Genomic DNA, 16,366 nt, shown 5'->3' on the forward strand with positions numbered 1-16,366 from the left:
ATTAATGGTGTGTACAAGGAAGTGAATAGGACAGAGCAGTGAAAATCTGGGAGGGAACAAAATGGCTTGGAGCTGCAGTGACTGGTAATGACAAGGTCTCAGCTGTCACTGGGATGGGGAGGACAAGCTCATGGGAAGGAAGGAGGTTGAGCAGGAGGAGCAGTATTACCACAAGGGAAGGGTCATCCGTAACCTTTATTGATGGAGGCAACAAAAGTTAGTTTGTCGGACATTGATTTTTATCCTTTTGAGGTCAGCATCAAGAGCTCGTATTTTCATCTGAATCCCCATTAATACCTATGGGATAGGTTTATTACTGTTCTCATTGCATTAAATTCTAAATAAACTATAATTCTAGCTCTGATTTTTTGACCTAAAAGTTTTTAAATAGTGTTTAATTTTGAAATGTTTCAGTTTTCTTCATTTAAACTGTTACTAATTCCTACTTTAGCTCACTTATGGTCAGAGGATGTCTCAGATGATTTGCCTGTAAGTGACTTGAACGCCTACTGCAAATTCCCTGGTGACCTGGTACTTTAGAACCCTCAACACAAAAACATTAAGCACCAGCATGAAAGATGTCAACAAGGGAGAGTTTATACTACTAGAAGGCCGCAAAACTGATTCTCCAAAACGTCCCATTGCCATGTCATCTGAAGTGTTTAAACATTTTTAAAAAGTATGTTACTCTGAAATACTTTACTTGTATTAATTACAATTCCATAAAAATATTTTCCAGAGTGGGAAAAAGGGAGCAGAGGGAGGCAGGTTAAATGAATAAAAGTCATACTAAATAATGTTTATAATAAGGATATGGTTGGTGATTTCCATAATCAGTATGCAATATACTCCACCACTTTTAAGCACCTATTGGTATCTATTTGACATTATTCACCAATCCAAATAATTTTGTCTCATGACCTATGAAGAGCCATGCATGAAAAGTCGCCCAGTACAAAGTCACTCTGACCACATTCCTTCCCTTTTAAAAACCCTTCCAAGCTTTGTTCTTATTATCTGATTTAAAAATGCTCTTTGCTTTGGTCATTACTATGGGTGAACAGTTACCCCTACAGTTACTATCAAGATTTCGCCCAGAACCAGTTTGGGCCTCATCTACTTTCAGAAGTTCCTGGTGTAACCAACTTAATACCTATGAGACAGATGGAGGGTCAAGGACAGAGGACTGATAGGGAGCAGGTAGGAAGGGAAGGGGCCCCAGGTTTAGTCCCTCACTTGCCCGCCTCTGTATTGCTCTTCCTGCTATCTGTCCTCCAGGACAATATTTATTGTCTTGAACCACTCCTTCCCTAGGATAAAATTTCTTTCTCTAGGACCTTCTTTCTCTACATCTGACCTGCACAGCTTCTATCCAGAAAGCCAAGATCAGTCCTAGACCTTGGGCATCTCTCAGGTAGCGGAGGACCAAGAGAGAAGATGAGGACAACCACAGCCCATTTTTAACTGAACACCAGTGTAGGTGTTTCACTGTGACACCAAATAGATACTGAAAAGGTAGTCTTGTCACTTTGTTCCGGTATTGCAACCAATAGTTATAGTACAGTTGAAAAGTAAATGTCTAGGCTCAGCTAAAGTTTAACTCTTAAGCTGCCTCTGGACCATAAATTATTGCCCATTCCAGTCCAGATGTAAGTATTAAGGAAAAGAGATTGTTATCTCTTGACCTTTCCCTTTTTAATTTGTGTATATTTTACTCTCTTAGAATCCAAATCTCATCTGAGGAAAATCAGCTGATTCAGTCTAAGAAGGGTTTGTTTGGGGAGCTAAAAGATCTAGAAAAATTCTTCCATTTGGTCATGGTCTATCTCTGAATAAAGTATCCCCATAAGGGGAATACAGTTACACAATCAACTAAACATAAATTTATTTGAAAACCATGGCCAGGAGGCACAATCCTTTACACACAAACTGCTCAAATATACTGTGCACACCAGGTCCAGTCTTTTTGTTTAATATGGCTATAACCAAATCTGACATAAGACAAGAAAGGGACGGAAACAAAAGTAAATTCTTCAACTGAACTTTGAAACACCATCCACACCTGAGTTTTCAGGTGCAGATAAACCGTGGGCCATTTTCTGCTAACAAACAAGAAAAGTGGTTCTTTGCACATAATACATTAAGCAGTTCCTCCAGCTTCAAACACTTCCAATCTCAAACTGATCCCTTCTCACACCTGGTCATGTAAGCAGTACTCCCTGGGTATAGAAGACTAGTCACATATAGAAAAAAATGGTTAATTATAGCAGGCCCAACTGTTCTGCCATGATGGTTGTAACTATAAAGTTTTCAAAATAAAAACTATAAAAATGAAAAATTGTATCGACTAGTTTTTTGGCCACAAGACTAAAAAGTCACTCTGCAACGAGGTCATAAGATTTCATTAAATTTATAGCATCACTTGGTTTGGGGTGAAGGAGAACAAAGCTCTTCAATCCATCATATAATTATGAAACTCTGGACCTCCTAACTGATGCCTTAGTTTCACCTAACTCGGACAGAAATGTTCCCATTTGGCCCTTTAAAATACCTGAACTACTACTACCTTTTTTGCAGAGGCAGACATAAAACTGACCAGGATTACGCAAGGCCCAGCAGGCTGAATGAGAGCTGTTCAAAACCCACTTCTCCCTCGAGGTGAGGACCTGACCTTGGATTAACTTTCTAGTTTGTTCCCCCTGGAAATCTGATGAAGGTGGACTGTCAGCTGTGAGACAGGTGGGCCTGCTCTTGGTCAAATGCCCCAGGTGGTACCCTGTACCTGGTCTGGGAGGGCAGTGAGTCAACGTAAACACCTGCTGGAAGCCACAGCTCAGGGCTGCCTGCCAAGTGCACTGCATCTCTTGTTCCTGGGCCCAGGCCTGGGCCCTGGCCGGGACCAAGGCTACACATGGTAGACTGTTACAAGAGGCAGTGGTATCTTATGGCTTCAAAGCCAGGGTGGCTCCTGCCTCCACCTGTATAGTCTGTGGGAACTGCTGCAAAAACTTCCACAGAACTGTGCCTAAAGCTGCCCCTGGCATGCTGTCCATGGTGTCTTGTCTGTCCTTTGTCCTTCAGAATAAACTGGTGTCAGACATGGCCTATCCAGGTCTTGAGAGTTTAAATGATAAGTTGAACCCAACACCAGCTACAATGACTGTTGCATATGCACTCGGCAGAGACAACACAATCCTATGTTACCACCAGATAGACACAAACATGGCTATGTATTGGATTAGAATCAACCAAGATAAACCTTTAAGAAATGGTTCAAGATCCTTAAAGGCATCACTGAGGTTTAGGGCAGAGACTATGAAACATACAAAGAAAGGAAAGTACTCATTCATTAAGGGACTGGACTTAACATTTTTAGCAAACTTAGTCATGAGTTATTTCTAAATAAAAGAGCAAGGTACCATGGTACAGAGGGAAGGCGATTTATCCGGGAACCAGGTCTGGGTTTCACTCTGGCCATGTGGCCTTAGATAAGATCCTTACGTCTGCAGCCATCAGTTTACTATAGTTTACTCATTAGAATACTACTATGAAACCAGTCGCGTTTATGTAACAGCACTACATAATAAGCAAATTCCATGTTAAGTAAAAAAAGGATAAAAATTATAAAGACAAAATTATTTCAATTATATTTTTAAAAAACATGCACAGAAAAAGAAATGGAAGCCACAGACATCAAGGGGGACTGTAAATGAAACTTAAATATCTTTTTTTCCCCTGTTTTCTAAATTTTCTCAAATGAACATATTTTATAGTGGAAAAATAAATTTCAGTTGCATTTCCAACACCCTTGTTACTGACTATGACATTCTGTAATCAATCTTTTGCTCATTATCCTCTTTGGGCATACCATAGTAAGATTAAGATTAACCCTGAAAATATCATCCCATATCAGGCTAGTTGTATTATCCTGAAAATGTAAACTGTTTATATAAGAGAATCTAGCAGAAGCAGGATTTAAATATCTTTTATTTAATTAACAGAGCTTAATTACTGTTTCTGACATGTTTCTGACATGGGTATTTATGTATATTTGTTGAATAATTAACGTAATTTTTACTCTTTAACTCATATCTCTAAAGAGCTATGTTTCTTCATATTGCCTGGAATACTTAATTTTCATATTTAGATTTCCATGGACTTTAAGTTTTAAGACAAAGTTAAGACCTTCTGAGCAAATCATTCTTGTCCTAATATTAACAGGGACATTTTGTATCAATATACTTAGCATAATAAAGTTTGGGGAAAAGTAGGACTTAAAACATGTGAAGATACAAATTCCAAATTCTAAAATATGGGTATTTAAAATTATGAAAGAAAAACTGACTCAAGGAACTTTGGTATCTTTCAGATTTATCCTGTCAATTGTTTGCTTATGTATATTCCTTCCAATGGTATCTTATGTTGCTTCTACAAACATAAGAAGTTCTTGGGACATGCTATTTACATGTGCAAGTAAATAAACTTTACAAATATGTAAAAAGACCCATGTCAATTTTAGAAAGAATAACATGAAAAAAGGTGCTATGCCAGTTTTAACTTCACTGTTTTAATATCATGAAATACAAGTACAAAACATTGTACATGGAGATGGAGTAATACATTTGTGTTCTCACCCGAATCCGTATTGCCCAGTGGTAGCCGCTGTGCCAGTGGCTTTCCACAGGGCTTTTCTACTACTCTTACGAAGTTTTATCAGGAATAAAAAAAGCTTAGAACTCTTTTAAACCATTGCAGATTTATATTTATCTTAACATTCTTGTTCAGCTGCTTTGGAGAACTCTTAAGAAATACAAAATTGCCTTATGCAAGAGATTCGAGTAGGTAATTTTGTGATTTCACGTTGGCCAAGATCTCCCTTATGCTGGCACTGCAGAGCCTCTGTGCACTTACATCAGCTTAGAAAAAAAGTGTTGTCGCGATAGCCCTCTTGTTGTTTAGGAAAGCAAATTACCATTTCCTGAAAAGCACAGAATGTTAGTTATTGGCTAAGCAATAATTCATGAAACTTCATTTACGTAAGACAAATAACAACAACAGAGGACCATAAAGACCCACGTGTACTAAAGAAAAACAAGTTCTCAAATATTCAAACTGTTTTTGCTACCTCTAAAGTGGTTTAATGACATCAAGTGAGAACACCAGCTAATAAAGAAAAAGTAGACTCTGTGAAACTGTCCAGACATCAGCTTTCATAACATACCTCACAGTTTTCAGCCATTTCAGGTAAGACTTTTCTTATGACAAACAAACAAAAAACTGATGAAAGCAGCATTTACTTTGTTGGAAATGTGAAAAAAATAAAAATACTGCTAATTTCATAAAATATTTGAAACTAATTTTGTTTTTATAAATAAATAAAGTGGTGTTTATCTTTTTTTAAAGTTTTAATTACCATTCTTGCTGTTAAAATTATTTAAAGTTATGTCAACCTTTAAGGATAAACTTTGGGGTACTTAAAACAACATGTTTGGAAAACTGAACCACATTTTTTACTGCCAGGATTATGCTTTGTTCTTGGTCGAATCATCTTTGTTTCTTCTTTTTACATCCCAGTTATAAACCCTGGCCATATCTGCAAGAATTGTCAAAGAAAATGCAAATACAATTCTAAAGATAACATACGCAATGCCTAACTATTCATTTCCACAGTGAATCAAAAATGGCAATCACACAAAGTACTAGTGACAATATACCAAGAAAAGACTGAAACTAAATTCCACCAAAGCCAAGTCAAGGCCTCAAATCAGTCACTGCTTAGCATGTCTAGTCAACTATGGCGTTCTATCCGACAAACACAGGCCTTACAGTGTCAGCAGCTTTTAAGACAGCCCCTCATGCATAAAATTTCAAAGATTGTTCAAACCATGCCTTGACATGTAACACTTAAATTAGTACAATTTAATTATCAGTAATTTTATCTCTTACTCTCTGTTTAGTTTAACAGGACATTCACCCCACTTATTAAGCCATCTACATCTTTCCCTTTCCACAAGCACCATCCAGCACAGGCCTTCACACATCAACTATTTCTTTCATCACTGTATTGGTCATCTACATTTTCTCCAATCTTCTAAGAATTTTATTTATTTTTTTTTCTCTGAATGAAGTCTCCACCTTACCAATCACATGCCAACCCTGCTCTAGGCCTCAAGTAGGCCTGCCTTCTCTCACCCCACCACTCAACACCTGTCATATTCTCCATGCTATGGAGAAAAGGGAGAAGTGCAGCCCCTACACTTGAAGAGCTCCCAGTCCAGCATGAAAAACAAAGTCCTACAAGCAAAGTGCTAAGTAAGCACACAGTAACAACAAAACGCCCTGAGAGGATTAGAAAATATTCAGAAATGTTCCGCTGCTCGAGCTGAAATATGAAACATAAAAAGGAGTAAGCAGGTAAGTAGGGGGAAATCATTCCAGGTAGGAGGAACAAAGTGTGGAAATGCGAACTACACGGCACATTTGAGGGGTGAGCAGGACAACTGACTGGGTTACTTAGAACTCCGGGTGTACTGTGGGAGGGCGAGGAAAGGAAGAAATCAGTGGCTTGAGGTAAAGCTGGCTGCAGCCCCTCAGAGTGCCCATGTGCATACCTTAGAAGTCACAAGGAACCAGGGAAGTACTATGACCAGAGGAATACACATAACATGCGTGACTCAGTAAATTCAGGGTGGAGATAGTGTGAATGACAGATGGGAGGAAAACAGACTAGAAAACTACCAAGTCCAGGTTCTGGAAGGCCAAAATGAGAGTCACAGCAATGGGCAGAGAGGTTTACAAGGGAAATCAGACAAGAGTCTGCTGATTAGTGGCTTTAGGTGACGAACAAGGAAGCAGTGAAGGCCTACTCCCAGGTTTCTGTCTTGGGTGACTGTGTGGGGCAAATGACTGTGACAGGAACCAGGAGGAGAGACAGGTCAGAGAGCAAAGGCCAAGAGCTGTGTTTCAACATGCCAGCCTTCCGCCTTGACGAGAATACCCATCCCCTGCCTCTTCTCTCCACTGATACAAATCCTACCCTGCCTTTAAAAACAGCCTAAGTTCTACCTTCTCAAAGCCTGCTCTGAACTAATTCCAGTTCATACCTATCTTTCTGTAACTTTAAAATTGCCTTGGTGTTCTGTACATGAAATGAACATACTTATATTTGCTATGAAATATGAAATATTTGTTAAGAAATCATCATTTAGCTGGTTTACATGTACAGTTCTAAACAGCAAGACTTTGCCACTCTTTTTCTTATTTGCACTGATTCCCTCACCATCCCATGCCCCATACAGCTTAGCACACTTGTAGGAACATAGGAGACCCTTAAAATAATGCTTGAGGAACTACTTACTTGACAAACTATTTGGAAGGAAAATGCTCATGTGTTAAATTGAATTTGCTCTTCCCATACTTTCATACTTCAAATTCAGATTAGTCTACCTACAAAGTTATTTAAGTACTAATATTAAGTATTAGTTCCAAATACATCACGTACTACTCTCATAAAATGTGCAACTTACCATTACTCTAAGAATAAGTACATTTTTCTCATTAAAGCAATGCATGTAAGAATGTTAAAAACATCTTTCTCCTTTCCTCCCTTTGCCTTTTTTTAAGAAAGGATACTGACTTCTGTGGTAGTAAATTGATCTCGAAGAAAGTCCAGGTCTTCCTCAAGAGAATCAAGATTCTTTGTGGCAGTCGATAAATTCTTTTCCAACAAAGCCTGAGCTTCATCAATATCATATTCAAGCATTACATTAGCCTGGAGAGAGAGAACCATGACAGTCACTAAGCATTTACCTAGTACTTGATAGGTTAGAGCAGGGGTTGGCAAACTACAGTCCTTGAGCCAAATCCAGCTGGCTGCCTCTGTCATAAGTTTTATTGAAACCCAGCTATTTTTTATTCACTTAGACTTTCACACCACAGTGGCAGAGTTAAATACTACTTGTGACAGAGACCATGTGGTCTGCAAAGCCAAAAATATTTACTCTCTGCCCTTTTACAGAAAGTTTATTGACTCATGAGTTAAGAGTGTTTCTTTACATATATTATATCATTTACTCCTCATAACAACCCTGTGAGGCAAGTTATCTGCTTTACAGTTAAGAACAGAGGCTCAGAGAATGTGACAATGAATGTATGTATGTTCATGTATAACTGAAAAATTGTGCTCTACACTGGAATTTGACACAACATTGTAAAATGACTATAACAAAAAAATGTTCAAAAACAAAACAAAACAAAACAAAAAGAACAGAGGCTCAGAAGTCAGGTGACCTATGCTTGCATAGACAGTAAATAAATGGAAGAATGAGGATAAGAACCACTATGTTTAACATGGATGTTCCTAGAGAATGTCATTGTAAGTGAAGTAAGCCAGAAAGAGAAAGAAAAATACCCATATGAGATCGCTTTTATGTGGAATTTAAAAAAAAAAAAAAAAGAAATACAAAACAGAAACAGACTCATAGACATGGAATACAAACTTGTGGTTGCCAAGGGGGCGGAGGGTGGGAAGGGATAGACTGGGATTTCAAAATTGTAGACTAGATAAACAAGATTATACTGTATAGCACAGGGAAATATATACAAGATCTTGTGGTAGCTTACAGAGAAAAGAATGTGACAATGAATATATGTATGTTCGTGTATAAGTGAAAAATTGTGCTGTACACTGGAATTTGATACAACATTGTAAAATGACTATAACTCAATAAAAAATGTTAAAAAAAACCCCACTATGTTTAGTTACCAGATCCTATCTTTCTACTACCTCCATCATGACACTAACTAGTATTACATTTCAATCAACTTTAAAAGTTGTTTCTGAGCTTAAGATACAATAACTTAAAAGTTTTCAAAGACATATATATTACCTATATTTAATCCATTAAGAAAAGCAGCTAACTTTTACTGTCTCCTTCTCATTTCCAACAGATGGTAGGGGCAAAGGCAAAGTTACTGACTTACCACTTTCATCATCTGACAGATGGAATTTAAAAATTACTCAAATGATTGTCATAAGGATTAAATGAGACAACATGAAAATATTTGGCACAAAGTAGGTGCTACATAGATACTTACTGACTGAATATGCCAATCTATGATAATTAGAAAACTGCATAAAAATTCAGGGACAAAAATATTCAATGAAAAGCAAATGCCTCTCCAAACCCATACCCCCAATATCATTCCTCAATCAATTACTGTTGTCTCTTATTACGTTTTTTTTTTTTTCAGAAAATGTCTACACTTTGCCTACTTTTAATAAGAAAAAATGGAATACATTTAAAAACACTTCATTCACGTCAAAAACCATCAGTATCAGGCATTCATTTGGGAAGTACCCTGTGCCAAGTATTTCTCCCAAGCTGATTCACTCCTCAAATACTGCCTTATCAGCTTCTCCACTTGACGGTGTAATAGGAACCTCAAGACTGACGTGCCCAAAACACAACTCCAAGTCACCGTGAAAACCTGTTTCTCCTTTGCCTGTGATTTGAGTTACAAGTATTTTTTCTATTCATTGCCTTTGACTTTGCTTATGGTTTCTGGGTTTTGTGGCCTAAAAAACCATCCTTATTCCAGGGTTACAAAATGAGTTATCTATGACTTGGCCTAGAACTTTGATAGTGTCAGTATTTCATATAAGTATGTGACCTATTTGGAATTCATCCTCCTGTAAGGTGGGCTCCAGGTGCAATTCTTAACAGAGAGCTCCCTGTTGTCCCAGTCTAGTTTATGGAATTATCTTATTCACACTTGTTGATGGAATGTGAGCCAAGGGAAAGTGAAACCAAGGAGGATAACCCCCAGGATTTGAGCCATTGGGTGGATAACTGTTCCATTTACAGAACCAAAACTAAACAAGTATGGGAATAATGGTGGCAGAATTAAATGTAAAAACTCTGAAAATATTACAGCTAACAAAAAGCAGGAGAAGGTACTAAGGGATAGAGAAGCGAGTGCCTCTCAGGGATGATCCTATAGGACAGGAGGGAGAGCTTCGAGTAGTACTGACTTGCTACTTTGTATGGGAACTTGCCTGAGACAACAAGATCGATGGACAGCTAGCTGGACAGTCAGGAGTGACTCGGCTGGTTGGTCAGGGGACTGAGAGGAGTAAAGTAGGGAGAAATCACAGACAAGGTCTATGAAATCATCAAAATTGAAATACATGATTTAAAAAATGTATTCTAACCTCAAGTTTTTTGTAATAATCTTTTCTCCCTTTAGAGAGAAACTTCTAGAACTAACAAACTCTTACGGTGAAGAAACATCTATCTGAGGTTCAACAGTACTTTCTATTTTACATCTATTGCTCTTCCTTCTGCTACATTTAAGAGAGGAAGCATTAGCTGGAGGGGAAGGAGGGTTGTGATCAGTTTTGTTTTGAGTGGGACAGACTTGAGCATGTTTCTGCAGTAATCTTCATCACACTCCTGATCCCCACTGGACACCACCCCCTCATTCCTTCCACAGTCAAGGGAGATGAGCACTTTACACAGCTCAAACAGTACCACTGTGCAAGGGAAAACATCCTGGTTTACAAATGTCAGCCAAGGAAGCTGCGGCTACTACACTTACTTACCCCCAACCACAGACACACTTTATCAGTAGGAGGAACTGAAGCTTTGCAATACAAGTTATCTGCCAGTAAGAATCTGGTCTCCAGTGAATTGGTGGACTCCTTCAAAAGAAATGACAGTACTGTAAACAGTCCATTTTAACATCAACATTATAAAGGAGAGATCACAGAGCTGAATCTAACCCATTTAAAACAGTACCATCATGCAGACTAAATACAGTGGTAAAAGAAATGAATGCTGGAGCCAGACAGCTGGGCACGGAGGGCGTGGACTCTGGCTCAGCTACTTACTACGTGTGTGCGTATGCACACACACACATCCAACAGTACCTGGCGCAGAGTAAGCACCATTCAAGAAACATCTAGCGTTAATTATTGCTTCATCAGTGCTTCATGCTCAACTAACCAGTTTTCTGAAGTTTCCTACAAAGTTCAGGACAGAAAAAATGTACTAGAAATGTAGTTATTTTACCAGTCAACCTATAAATCATATATATACATGTACACATAATCTTGTAAATACAATACGCTTAGGAAATTTAATCTTTACAGCCTGCTTTTATTTAATAAATACTGGATTAAGACTAAAAAGATTCTCAAATCCAGTTTTCCCAGCAACTAGCTATATGACACTGGTCAAGTGTAACCTCTTTGCAAAGTTTCCTCGACTGTGAAATGAGAACCCAAAATATAATTTCTAAGATTCTTTCTAGCTCTGTAAGTCTTGGACTCACTCCTTATTCTGAGAGAACAACAGCAACAACAAAAACTGACTTTTTGCAGAAAGGCACATGTATTACAGAAGCACAGTGTCTGTAACCTCAAGACATGTGCTCAAGAAGGCAGACTGGATCTCCCAGCACAGTTCAAATACCAAAGAGCACGTCTCTGCTGAAATATCCTGGTTGGCTCATATTTACAAACAAAAATGCACTTACTTTTTTCTTCTGCATGTATTTTAGAATTTCTAAAGTCTGCTTAATTTCAGGAATCTGACTTTTTAGCCTGTGAATAAGAAAAAGGTTAGCTTAATATTTCTGCCACCAAGACACAGTCTTACTAGCTTTGCATTTTCTGTTGATATGTTTTGAGGGCAATTTATACATATGAAATCTTTAAGATATTTAATAAATTTTATTAAAATATCTATCCCAGACATAAATATTTACTAAAATATTTAGATATAATAGCAAATATTTATGGAATGCCTACTGTGTACCAAAGCCCTGTTCTACGTGTCAAACACCACAGAAAATCATATTCCACATAGGTGATTCAGAGGTTCTGCATCTGATTAGAATTGGATTTTAAATAGACTAATTTTAAAAATAACATGCATTCAAATATATTCTAAATTGGAAACCACTGGAAACCACCAACTCTGTCAGGCGTGATGAGACTGACTGGACTTAACAGGTAAGTTATATAATAGCTACTAGCCTGGAATAACTGGACATCCACACATAAAAAATTACTCTAGACACAGACCTTACACATTTCACAAAACTTAAGATGAATCATACCTAAATATGTACAATGAAAAACTATAAAGTTCCTAGAAGATAACACATGAGAAAACCTAGATGACCTTGGGTATGGTAAAGACTTTTCAGATACAACACCAAAGACACAATCCATGAAAGAAATGACATGCTAGACTTTATTAAAATTAACAACTTCTGTTCTGCCAAAGATCCATCAAGAGAATAAACAGACAAGGTACAGACTGGAAGAAAATATCTGCAAAAGACACATCTGATAAAGGGCTGGTATCCAAAATACACAAAAAACTCTCAAAACTCAACAATAAAACAGACAACTGGATTTTTTAAATGTACTAAAGACCTTACTTAACAGACCCCTCACTAAAGAAGATACACAGGAGGCAAATAAGCACATGAAAAGATGCTCCAAGGAGACCGAAAGTGGAGTCTTCCGAGCATTTCAAATATCTGCTTAGAAATAGCATGCGATAAAAAGGAACATTATTAATACACTGGTGTTCTTCACTTCATTACATGAACAGCCACAGGAAAACTAAAGGAAATGTCTTCATTATTCTGACTGTAAATTCTCTGTCATGTGATAGTGGAATATGGGATGCTACATATATTATATACTTATATATATGTAAGACTTAAAGAAATGGAAAGATATCACATGTTCTTGATTTGGAAGAATTAATATTGTTAAAACGGCCATACTACCCAATGCAATCTACAGATTTAATGCCATCCCTATCAAAATACCCAGGACATTTTCCACAGAACTAGAACAAATAATCCTAAAATTTATACGGAATCAATAAAGACCCAGGATTGCCAAAGAACACTGAAGAAAAAGAATGAAGCGGGAGGAATAACCCTCCCATATTTCAGACAATATTACAGAGCTACAGCAATCAAAACAGCATGGTATTGGCACAAAAATAGACATATGGATCAATGGAACAAAACAGAGAGCCCAGAAATAAATCCAAAGGCCTATGGCCAATTAATCTTCAACAAAGAAGGCAAGAATATACAATGGAGTAAAGACAGTCTCTTCAGCAAGTAATGTTGGGAAAACTGGACAGCAGCATATAAATCAATGAAGTTAGAACACTCCCTCACACCCTATACACAAATAAACCCAAAATGGCTTAAAGACTTAAATATAAGATATGATACCATAAAACTCCTAGAAGAAAACATGGGCAAAACATTCTTTGACATAAATCTTAGCAATGTTCTAGAGCAGTCTACCAGGCAATGGAAATAAGAGCAAAAATAAACAAATGGGACCTAATTAAACTCATAAGCTTTTGCATAGCAAAGGAAACCATAAGCAAAACAAAACAACAAACTAAGGAATGGAAGAAAATATTTGCAAATGATGCGACTGACAAAGGCTTTATTTCCAGAATATATAAACAGCTCATACAAGGTAATAACAAAAAACAAACAACCCAATCCAAAAATGCGTAGAAGACCTAAACAAGCATTTCTCCAATGAAGATATACGAATGGCCAATAGACATATGAAAAAATGCTCAATATCACTAATTATCAGAGAAATGCAAATTAAAACTACAAGTTATCACCTCACCCCAGTCAGGATGGCCATCATTCAAAAGTCCAGAAATGATAAATTCTGGAGAGGGTGTGGAGAAAAAGGAATCTTCCTACACTGTTGGTGGGAATGTAGTTTGGTGCAGCCATTATGGAAAACAGTATGGAGATTCCTCAAAAAACTAAACAGACTTACCATATGATCCGGCAATCCCACCTCTGGGTATATACCCAGAGGGAACTCTAATTTGAAAAGATACATGCACCCCAATGTTCATGGCAGCATTATATACAACAGCCAAGACATGGAAACAACCTAAATGTCCATCGACAGATGACTGGATAAAGAAGATGTGGTATACTTATACAATGGAATACTACTCAGCCATTAAAAGAAAATAATGCCATTTGCAGCAACATGGATGGACCTAGAGACCGTCATTCTAAGTGAAGTAAGCCAGAAAGAGAAAGAAAAACACCATATGATATCACTCATATGTGGAATCTGAAAAAAAAAAAAGGACATTATGAATTCATCTACAAAACAGAAAGACTTACAGACTTAGTAAACAATCTTAAGGTTACTGGGGAAAGGGCATGGGAGGGGATAAATTTGGGAGTTTGAGATTTACAAATGTTAGCCATTATATATAAAAATAGATTTTAAAAATGTTTCTTTTGTAAAGCACATGGAACTATGTTCAATATCTTATAATAAACATTAATGGAAAAAATATGAAAATGAATATATGTATGTATATGCATGACTGGGACATTGTGCTGTACACCAGAGATTGACACATTGTAACTGAGTGTACTTCAATTAAAAAAAAAAAGAAATGAGTTATCAAGCCATTAAAAGACATGGAGGAAACTTCAATGCATATTACTAAGTGAAAGAAGCCAATCTGAAAAGGCTACGTACTATATGACTCCAAGTATAAGACATTCTGGAAAAGACAAAACTATGGAGACAGTAAAAGGATCAGCGGTTGTCAGGTTAGGGGGAAGGGAGGGATGAATACGTGGAGCACAGAGAATTGTTAGGTCAGTGAAACTGCTCTGTTTGATACTGTAATAGTGGACACATGATATCGTCCATTTGTCCAAACCCAGAGAAGATGTGGTATACTCTGGCAGAACACCCAGAGTGAACACTAATGTAAACTATGGACTTTAGTTAATAATAACACATCAATATCGGCTCATCAACCGTAACAAATGCCCCACTCTGGTGGAGGGTGTTGGTAACGGGGGAGGCTGTGCATGTGTGGGGGCTGGAGGTAGGTGAGAAATCTATGTATCTTCTGCTCAATTTTGCTATGAAACTAAAACTTCCCTAAAAATAAAGCCTATTAGAAATAATTTTTTAAAAACTACTAGCAACTGATTCTCAAATGACATGAATCTCACTGACAAGAAAATAAAGAGATAAAATATGCTGAAAACACTCAGAGAGGAAAGAATAAAACTTTTAAGCTTTTTTTTTTGGACAATTAGAAGCTACCCAAGGCTTTAAGTGTTTTGTGTGGAAAAAAGTGCAAAATAGTTCTGGGGTTCCTGTCAAATCACAATGTAATTTGTAACAAAACAGACTAAGGATACAAAAAGAAAGGTGTGGTCCTTTAAGAATACATTTAACTAAATATTATTGGAGATCAGCATGTAAACAAAGTTTAAATATGATAATGAAAATATAGTTACTGAATCATATAAAGGAAGTCACAGCACATGTGAAAGAGGCTGGCATGGCAAACTTTGTTACACCCTGTGCTACTGACTTGGCAAGAAATGTGTTAGATGAGCCTGACGCTTAAAAAAAATAGTATCACTATCTAGTAATATAGCCTAATGAATAATCTAGAAACACACATTTAGCATTGATTTTTTTTAACTTAGTTTGAAGGCTAATGTTCTATGAATTCTTTACAATTCAACACATGCTGTAGATCTCTCCATTCTGCTTATTTTTGTATATGCTGATATAGGTAAATGCTACAAAGATGTACATTTATTCATTTGTAAAATATCTGATACACATACAACATAAGTATGTTCAAATCAAGTTTTTTTGGTCATGTAAATGACTTCTATGATATATTTTTGCACGTATTACATGTAATAGATAAGCTAGGAAGCATATCAATGAATCAAGCAGCTACAATCCCATTCGACTTAGGAACCACATCACCAAGGCCACTATGCATGTCTGAGAAAAACACCCCTCCCCACCATGCTCTGTCCCAAAAGATAGCAACTCTCCAGAACTGTGTGTTTACAGTCCCTTTTTTACCTTTTCAAATAGTTCATCACATCTATGTGTATCCCTAAACAATTTATTCTTTGCGGGTTTCTCAGCTTAATACAAGCAGTCTCTTGTACATGCTTTTCTGGGGTTTGCTTTATAACTCAATTAGGTTCCTAAGATTTGTTCATTTATTTTCACTGCTGTGTAACATCCAATTACAAATATAACACAACTTGTTTTTCCACTGCCCTGTCAATGGACACTTGGTTTAGTTCTAGGTCTTTGTTATTATATGAACAATGGAAATCTCTAGGTCCTGGGAGTGCAAAGGGCAGTGAGAGGGGAAGCAGCAGCTTAGAAGTGAAGTGGATCAAGTCCTCAAAAGGGGAGTTTAAGGTTAAAAGGAAACTTTCTAGGTGTTATTCCTCCCCCTAAAATGCCCTGTGTGAATTGCATTACCTATCCTAT

General features: G+C 37.2%; 1 protein-coding gene across 2 annotated transcripts in view; it reads right to left on the reverse strand.

Moving 5' to 3' along the window:
- Positions 1–4,547: 4,547 nt before the first annotated feature.
- VBP1 (VHL binding protein 1) overlaps positions 4,548–16,366 on the reverse strand; it is a 40,337-nt gene continuing 28,518 nt past the window's right edge. For both annotated transcript variants that reach the window (XM_064482694.1, XM_031446379.2), the window contains 4 exons: positions 11,539–11,605; positions 10,604–10,702; positions 7,633–7,771; positions 4,548–5,593 (listed from right to left, as the gene is read on the reverse strand). In XM_064482694.1, the coding sequence (XP_064338764.1) occupies positions 5,523–5,593; positions 7,633–7,771; positions 10,604–10,702; positions 11,539–11,605 (376 nt within the window). In that variant the 3' untranslated portion in view covers positions 4,548–5,522. The remainder of the gene's footprint in view (positions 5,594–7,632; positions 7,772–10,603; positions 10,703–11,538; positions 11,606–16,366) is intronic.

Source organism: Camelus dromedarius, chromosome X (genome assembly GCF_036321535.1).
Source record: "Camelus dromedarius isolate mCamDro1 chromosome X, mCamDro1.pat, whole genome shotgun sequence".
Lineage (NCBI taxonomy): Eukaryota > Metazoa > Chordata > Mammalia > Artiodactyla > Camelidae > Camelus > Camelus dromedarius.